This window comes from Ziziphus jujuba, chromosome 1 (assembly GCF_031755915.1).
Source record: "Ziziphus jujuba cultivar Dongzao chromosome 1, ASM3175591v1".
In the NCBI taxonomy this organism is placed as follows: Eukaryota; Viridiplantae; Streptophyta; class Magnoliopsida; order Rosales; family Rhamnaceae; genus Ziziphus; species Ziziphus jujuba.
This window is the reverse complement of record NC_083379.1, coordinates 2152591-2161717: the sequence shown is the minus strand read 5'-3', so window position 1 is coordinate 2161717 and position 9127 is coordinate 2152591. Positions and strand designations below refer to the sequence as shown.

At 33.8% G+C, this 9127-nt stretch overlaps 1 protein-coding gene across 4 annotated transcripts; it reads left to right on the top strand.

Moving 5' to 3' along the window:
- The first annotated feature begins 449 nt into the window (after window positions 1-449).
- LOC107433104 (glycosyltransferase BC10) lies at window positions 450-7884 on the top strand. 4 transcript variants are annotated; one of them, XM_016044463.4, is made up of 12 exons: window positions 450-896; window positions 1169-1267; window positions 1960-2472; window positions 3458-3556; window positions 4213-4313; window positions 4414-4485; window positions 4738-4828; window positions 5129-5209; window positions 6428-6487; window positions 6616-6738; window positions 7168-7206; window positions 7296-7884. In XM_016044463.4, exons 3-12 carry the CDS (start codon window positions 2089-2091, stop codon window positions 7422-7424), a joined length of 1179 nt encoding a protein of 392 aa, XP_015899949.1. In that variant the 5' UTR covers window positions 450-896; window positions 1169-1267; window positions 1960-2088; the 3' UTR covers window positions 7425-7884. The 4 variants fall into 4 exon arrangements, with proteins under 4 accessions (XP_015899949.1, XP_015900088.1, XP_015899877.1 ...); XM_016044602.4 differs by lacking the exon at window positions 1169-1267 and having other exon boundaries at window positions 2035-2472; XM_016044391.4 differs by lacking the exon at window positions 1169-1267 and having other exon boundaries at window positions 451-896.
- Window positions 7885-9127: the final 1243 nt, after the last annotated feature.

Sequence of the window (9127 nt, the reverse complement as noted above, 5' to 3'; positions counted from 1 at the left end):
TTATAAAATTATTAATTTTTTAGATAATAATTTTAAATTCAAATCATATATCAATATATACATAAACATATGTATGTAGATATATATATATATATATATAGTCACAACAATACATTCTACTTAATTTTTTAAATTTAATATATAATTTTAATGTAAAATTGAACTCAAGAAGATAAAGTAAGAATAAGAAGGATTATCATCGCGTATTTAATACTAGATTTTGTTTCGATTAAGAGTATATTTAAAATATCCCAATCATCAACTATAGGCAAAATAATAATAATAATAATAATAATAATAACAATAATAATAAGGGTTAAAATAAATAAAAAAAAGAACGAAGGGATACGCGCACCGTATGCGCGCGTTGAATGCAGGGACAAGAAGTAGAAATTAAAAAATAAAAATAAAAATAAAAAAAAGGGGTCGCCGGCTGAAAGTGGGAGGGGAGTTTGTGCTGGAGCGAAGCCAAACGACGGCTTCGACTTCCAGAGACAACGAAGTTTTAGAGAGCGAAAGATAGAGATAGAGAGAGAAACACCAAAACGCACCAACAAACCAATCGTCTCAGGAATCATCAAATATCCAAATCAAAAACACCCCTTTAATAAATAAATATTAACACTTTTACCATTTTCTCTCACATTAACAAACTCTCTCTCTCTCTATCTCTCTCTTCCCTGTTTCTCTCTCCTTCTCTCTCTGTCTCTCTCTCTCTTTCTATCTCTCTCTTTACTGGGTCCTAGTTCTGGTCGTCTTCGTCTTTCTTCTCGTTGACGTGGTGCCCTAGATCTTGAAAGAACAAATTAGAAGAAGCTGCTTTTAGATTCCAGATCTTTGACTGTGTTGCCTTGAGATTTTGATTTGGAGATCGCTTTTTCACTTCATTTGATCAGGTAGTGTGCTTTCACTTTTTTTAATTTTTTTTTTAATTGGGAACTTCGTTTCTTCTTTCTTGTTTATTTGTTTTCTTGGCAACCAAATGGTGGGATATGGAAAATGGTGTTGGAATGGTTGTGGGGAAGGGGGGAGGACTTGGAGACGAATGGTTGACCAATGCTGTAATAGAATTTTGCGTCTTGGATTTGCGTTCTTTTTGGGTTAGATTGGAACTTACGGATGGTTGGTTTGACTTGCGGCACAATAACGCTGTTTTTTAATGGTATAGGTACTGTTTAGGGATATGGGATTCTGGGGGTTTGATTTTTCGCTCTTTCGGCCAGTTTCAGCTTTGAATTTTTCTATCAGAGTTTGCTGATCAAACTTAGTTCCGTTCCCTTTCCCTCAGTTTCTGCCTTGGATTCTATTTATTTATTTAATGGAATGCTTTTTTGGTTGCTATATTCGGAATTTCTTTTATCGACTTTAGTCTTTGTTTGCAAATATTCAGTTTTTATTTGCATATAGCCTTTTTGTTATGTTTGGCCGCTGAGAAAAAGGTGAGGGAAAATAGGAGGAAAAGGTAGAAATAATAAAAAATGCGTGTTACGGGGGTTCTCTTATTTTATTTGGGATTGTGTCACTTTACGTGAGCATAACACCTTTTCCGATTACTAAGAAAATTTTGATGTTGTTTTTTTTCCATTAATATACTTAAAAAAGTTTTGTGACAAAAACTTAAGAGAGCTGTCCTGCTTGAATTTTGCAAATTTGATCAAATTTCTGATTTTCCTTAATGTTAGATCGGTGTTTTTTTTTTTTTTTTTTTTTTTTTTTGGTTGGATAGAAGGTTCATTTGATTGAAGCTTAATTTAACAACTTTTGGAGTAAGGCTACACGATCTGCTATTGATCTTGATGCCCATACATGTATGTCTATGTGTTAAGTGGGATAGGCTCATGTTTGTTCTTGGATACACATTTGACAAAAATAAATTTAGGAAGTCTGATGCATTTGTACTTATCTTGCTTTTGATCTGATTTTGTTGCTTTTGATCTGATTTTGTTATGCATTTTGCAGAATTGTCCATCAATTGAACATTCTCTGCTAGGTTGTTAAATATTAATACCTTATCAAATGGTATGGTGGTAATAGGGAGAATGGGCAAGAACCTCATCTGGAGGTGAATTTTCGATGTATTTGTTGTAGATGAAGACAGCTCAGACGGGTCGTCTAGGCATGGGTGACATGCAGAACTTGCATGGGGCTCGCCATCGACCTCCTTTGAAGAGGCCTCTCTGGATAATTGTCTTGGTTTCGTTAATCAGCATCTTTATAATTGGTGCTTATGTCTACCCACCCCAAAGTAGTGCTGCCTGTTACATTTTTTCTTCAAGAGGTTGTAAGGCTATTTCAGATTGGCTTCCGCCTGTTCCCACAAGGGAATATACCGATGAAGAGGTTGCATCGCATCTTGTGATTAGGGAGATTTTGAATGCGCCTCCTCTTCAATCCGAAAGTCCTAAAGTTGCATTCATGTTCCTGACCCCCTATTCATTGCCTTTTGAGAAGCTGTGGGAGAAGTTTTTCCATGTAAGGTTTCATTGTCTTTTTCCTTTTTTGTTGGCCTGAACCTAACATGTGTTGTGAAGATTCAATGTATATATTAATATGATTCGTTAGTATCAGATCTTCTCCAATATTTCTTTGTTACACTAATTGCAAAGGACCAATTGATGTAGTGCTCCTTTGTATTTTAATGAGGATTTATGGAGCTTCCACTTACAAAATAATCCTAAGCCTATCATGCTGGTTGAGCATGGTATAGATTTTTGTTATTGATCCACAATTACGATCAACATTTTTGATATTTTATTTATTGTGTAGAAAAACCTATATATATGGTTAAGTATCTATGGTGGTTTTATTTTCCCTTTTTCTGGTCATCAAAGTATTTATAGGAGTAGATGTGAAAGTATCGTGTCAAATTCTTTGACATGATACAATTAGGTTCCTTCTTCACTTTTCCTTTGGTACCTAGGACTTTTTCTTCTTTATTTTGACATGTAGTGCCTTAACTAATATTCTTTTTACATTATTTTGCTGAGAATAAAAATGCAATCCCATAAGTACTTTAATCTGCTTATTAGAGGAGGCAATGTTTCTGATGTGTAGGACACTTGTATATTAAGATTGACAAGTGGCTGCTATTTAAGATATGTGTTTTGGGTGAATGGGGTAATTTGTTGGCTATATGAATCCTTTTGTTTAATTAAGTTTTGACAATTGGTAGGGTGCAAGCTCACTTACATGATAATGGGTGCTTTTATATGTTACATGGTAGTGATCTGTTATTTTACTTTTTATATATTTTTGATGGGATCGCTTTTATGTTACATAGTAGTGATCTGTTATTTTACCTTTTATATATTTTTGATGGGATCGCATGTTTGTTAATGGGCTATAGGCCTTGTAACGGTCAAATATTGTAATGAATGATTTACTCTGAATTTTAAGCACTGCTAGTCTGTTCAATTATCTAAACATATACTAAGCTGGAGCTTTTCGTTTGTTGCAGGGTCATGAGGGAAAGTTCTCTGTTTATGTTCATGCATCTAAGGACAAACCGGTTCATGTTAGCCGTTACTTTGTGAACAGGGATGTACGCAGTGATCAGGTCCATTCCAATGTCTCTGATTTAGCCTCTCTATTGAGAACGAAGACAAACTGCTTCTAAATTTAAAAAAAAAACCACTCTATGCTATTGACTGAGTTGTATAGAAATTTGGGGAACAATAATGACGAACTTCTAAGTAAAGATTTTACTGATGCTACATATTGAATTAAATAGCAGAATATATGACCATTCTTTATTATCTGTGTGTAAAACTGAATCTTGATCCACTTTAAATTAACAATTTATAATTGACATAATTGATGCCATTAGTCAAAATGTTGAGTTATGCAATGGTAAAGTTTTGCATGTATTGATGGAAAGACCATGGTGACATCTTAAGAAATGAAGGATCAAATGCGTTGTTTGAATTGTATATCATGTATCTTCATGTCTGCTTGTCAAATCTACTTAAAAATAATAAAACTAATGGATGAAATCGTCCTGTTAAAATTCTTTTTGGTTACCATAACTCTTATATCTATTTGGTCGGATTGATATTATGTCACTGCTGTCTAAAATGGCTGCAATTTGTTCTCTTCAATTAGTTGTTTTATACTTCTATTAGGGGTAGATGTAGTTACATATAAGAAAATCAAGGTAAATGGAGTAAGTAAAGTAAGCAGCTAAGCCAAGTTTGTAGTTTTTCATGATTGCAGGTGATATGGGGCAAAATTTCAATGGTTGATGCAGAGAAACGTTTATTAGCAAATGCTCTCGAAGATCCCGATAACCAGCATTTTGTTTTACTTTCTGAAAGGTGTTTAGATTGTCGGATTCTGAGTTCCACTTTGCTCTTTATTGTGATTACTATGTTTTTATCAATTTCTGATGCATTATTATTATTATTATTATTGCAGTTGTGTTCCGTTGTATAATTTTGACTATATCTACAACCATTTGATAAATACAAATGTCAGCTTTGTTGACAGGTAATTGCAATATAATTTTCTTATACAAGGTGATTCTGCTTTTAGTTCAATTGTATAGGTAGCTCTTCATTTGGTTGCAGTTACATTCAGAAGATGTTTTTACCTGGATTAAAATACAATTTTCTCTCTTTTACCTTAGCATGGTGGCCTATGAATATGAAAAGTTTTATCTTTTCATTGACTTGTGTCAAAACTTGTCTCATTGAATGAAATTTTCTTTGGTAAACATTGTTTTTGTTGTTTTACTATCAGCTTTGAGGATCCTGGTCCACATGGAAATGGAAGGTATTCGGAACACATGTCACCTGAAATTGAGAAGAAGGACTTTCGAAAGGGAGCACAGGTATTATTTTCATTATGTTGACATTTTGGATGTAGTTTTTGGTGAAGCTTGTTGTGTTGCAACATTAACAAATTACATTTTAGATGGTAGTCTTCTCCCACCCATATGGTGTGCTGAAAAAACCATCTATCTTTTAATTACCTTTGTTGTTGGTTTTATGATTGTGCTTTACCAGTAGAGCAATATTAAAAATGATGATAACAGTCTATACTATATGAGAATATTAGAGTAGATTTGAATCTGAAATAGCATAAAATTGAGGGTCATGATGTTATCGTTTTTTGTTTCTTAATTATGCAGTGGTTCTCAATGAAACGCCAGCATGCTGTGATAGTTTTGGCTGACCATCTTTACTACTCAAAGTTTCGGGATTACTGCAAGGTGAATTCCTTTTATTTGCGTTAATACATTTTCTGTCATGCTCTAGCTGGTTATGTTTTTGTCTTTAATTTGTTTGACATAGAGATTGTGTCTAGAAGTGGGTTATATTTGTTCTAGTTGATGGGTTCACTTGCATTTGACATGTCCAACAGTGGTGTTGAGATTTTGTTTTCTCTTACATAAGTTTATGATGTTTGGTCCCTTTTAGGGGCTTTTGTTTTATCTGTAAATAGAAAATTAAAGGAATTGTTGATTTATCCTAGACAGAGAGTATTTTCAAGGTTTAACTCAGTCTTGCGAAATCATATGGTAGAGGGTGATTGGTTCTCCATTTTCACAATTACTAAGGGAGTAGAGGGACCAACCTATGAGGTCTGCATAGTTGAATTAATGTGTATGATGGCTGTTACAGTTCTGATTAGGTTTATGTAGATTCTTCAACTGGTTCTTTCAAAGATTCTGGATACTTTTCTTGTGGTTGGGTTGCAAGATATATGGCACTAAAACAACAGTAATTATCTGTAGAGGTTTCTTCTTGGCTTTTGACTTCTGAGGTAAGGCGTCAGTATGGCAGATATTTAGTACAACATGGAAGGAATAAATTGAGGGTCTCCCGATTTGTTGGTATAAAAAAGAGTTGGAAACTTTGATGTGTTTCCACCATCGGGGAATTCAAGTTGTGGAAAAGCAAACTATAGGTGTGAGAATAGTTCAGCCTAACATTATCTATAATAGAGGTGTGATTGTTATCAGAGTCTTTCAAGGCATGGGCCAAGTGTGGAGTTTTGATGTGGAATGAGAGGGCTTTGACATTTGGAGGAGATGGGAATTGGAAGAGTGAGCTGGGGTGTAGATTGTAAGGGTGGGGGGGTTGGTGGTCTGCAGCTTAAAGGGGCCAGCTCAGCCGAAAGAGATGAGGAAAGAATATTCAAGGAGGAGGTGGTGTACTTGCAGTGGTTGGTGAGTTTATAGTCGAGGGATAGATTGTAAGGCACCATCATAGAACATTGTGCTGTTTTCTAAGCTATGTGCTATGTTTCAACATATAACACCTCTCTTTTTTTTTTTCCTTTTTTTTAACTCTTTTTTATACTGATAATAGCTCAATGCAAAAGAATAATCTGTTAAATTCAAGTTACACATATTGCCAAAATTGAATGGTCGTTACCAAGTTTGCTGCTGGTGGTATATTGATGTCAATGTTCTTGGTTATTACAGCCAGGTTTGGAGGGGCGCAATTGTATAGCTGATGAACATTATTTGCCTACCTTTTTCCATGTGAGTGTTTTTATTTTTTTATTTATTATTATTATTATTATTTTTTTAACTCCAAATCCCATAGTCAGCTTTACCTAATATTTATATTATTTAAACACTGCATAAATGTTATATCACATGTATTTCAGTTGATTGATCCTGGGGGAATTGCAAACTGGTCAGTAACACATGTTGATTGGTCTGAGAGAAAGTGGCACCCAAAGTCCTACAAGGCTCAGGATGTTACTTATGGGCTATTGAAGAATATTACGGTATGGTTCTGCTAATGTGATTAGTTTTCGCTTTGTCAGATGGCTGCAGCTGTGTGTAATTCAGGATATTTCTCATGTTCTACTCCTAATCTAAGTAATTCGCTTCAACTTCATTGTAGTTTTCCATGGTTCAACCTACCACTAATCTCATTATGTAGCGTAGCCATGTAGGAACAACCACCAGTTTTCAAGCCCTTACAAGAAGAAAAAAATGATGAAATATTTAGTGTGCATGTCCATATTCTGGCTCTTCTTATGACAGAAGTTGTTTAGTGTGATTGTTGGTTTCAGAAAACTAGGTAGATGTATCGATGAGATTTTGCTTTTCAATTTTTCTGACTTTAGTGGTAATATATAGATGTATATCCATATATATTATGGAAGTGTATGTTTTCTGATGGTGAAATTTGAATGGTGGTATATTTGCAGTCAATTCAAGAGAGTGTGCATGTAACCAGTGACGAGAAGGTATAGATTCTGAGATGCCTAATTTTCCGTTAATAAGATAAAGGTTTAGATAATATCTGAAAGAAAGTTCACTGCTTGGTTTTTTGCAGAAGGAAGTGCAAAGATGGCCTTGCTTATGGAATGGTATACAAAAGCCATGTTACTTGTTTGCGAGAAAGTTCTTACCAGAAGCTTTAGATAAATTGATGAACCATTTCGCCAACTATACAACAATTTGAGCAAGATATTTTTGACTCTTATTCTTTGGTCGGATAGACTGTTGCTTTCGGCCTTTCCGCTCCTACATCTTTGGTTTGCCATATATCTTTACGAAGATGTAAATTTACGAAATTATCATCGAGGCTTGATTGTCCCCTGACTGCATATCTTCAGTGCAAGGCTACTGTCAGAGCAGTTTAACTAGGATGGCCGGAGTCAGGCAGGAAGAAGGCTAACTAGATGGTAGTGTTGCTTCCATGGGGAAGGGTGATTTGTTGTCTCGATGACCCCTCCATTTTGGGCTTTGTTCTACTTTTTTAGAACAGAATTTTTGGGGGAACCTTTTACTGCATTTTCAATTTTTTTTTTTTCCCCCCCCCTTTTTGTGCTTGAACTTAGTTAAAGATGAGATGTGAAGTTGGAAATACAACACTTGAATAGCATCCTGAAATTCATGCACCAGTTTTATGATGTGTCTCATATTAATCTTGGTTTGGCTCTGTTTGCATAGAAATTCAATTGGTATAACTGAAAGAGAGGACCATTAAGTTGTATAGTTTAAGAAAGAAAAATTCAAATGAAAGAATGTTTCATGTTCTCGAAAAAAAATTATTCTTTCCTTAGTTTGTATATTTGAAGTTTTTTTTTTTTTTTTTTTAATGTTTTTTGGTAGACTCTAGATATAACATTTTCTTCGTAGTGTTTCTGATAACGGCCGTACAGGCATACTTAGAACTTATATATATATATATATATATATATATATATATATATGTATGTATTAGAGGTAAAATTCTTGTATCATCACGTACGAAATGAGCAAGTTTTAAGAGTTAGAAATGTTCAAGTAACAAGGATATAAAAATAAAAGTTTGTAGGAAATTTCATGTGACGGGATTAGAAATATAAAGAAAATTATTTTATTTTGTTTGAGTGTCTAGAAGCGGTCCTAATTTATGTGAGAAATGTCTTTGTTTATACAGTTATACAGATATTCAAGACCAAAAAGAAGGACAAAATTAACAAAGGTCCAAGAACTTTGATCATCTGAAAATAAGGCAAAAATACTGTAACAAATAAATAACTTAGCAGTATGTTTCCCACATCCTTTTGTCTCTTTACCTGTATTTGCAATATAGCAACTTTAGAATATATTCACATATTATTGCGACCAAGGAGATTATTCTAAAACGAACTATATTAAGCATTTTGTATAGAAGTGTGTTATAATAATTAAATAAAAACCAAAAATAGTTTAGAAAAATTGATGTCAAAGACCAAAACTAAATTTTGGTCTAAGAGAGAGAGTATTTTCAAGTTTGGTTATTACAGCCAGGCTTACCCTAGACAGAGAGTATTTTCAAGATAAACTAGAGTGATTGTTGGTTTCAGCCAGGTTTGGACCATTAACCAAAAATAGTCCACATATTATTGTCAAAGATCATAGAAGAGAAGGGAAAGATAATGTTAAAGGAATGAAGCTGCAGTGTAGGAGGCATTTCAACACACATATTTCATATGCATTATCATTTTATTAGAGCCTTACATTTCCTTGTAACACAGTTATTTTCTACATTTCCTTGTAAAATACTACCTATTCCTCTTTTATTTTCTTCTTTTTCCCCTAATCAAACTTGAAAATTCTCATCAGTTATCACCACCATTATCATTAATCATAATCAAAGGAATATTTTTAATGTTAATTAAGAAAATAAAAAAAGAA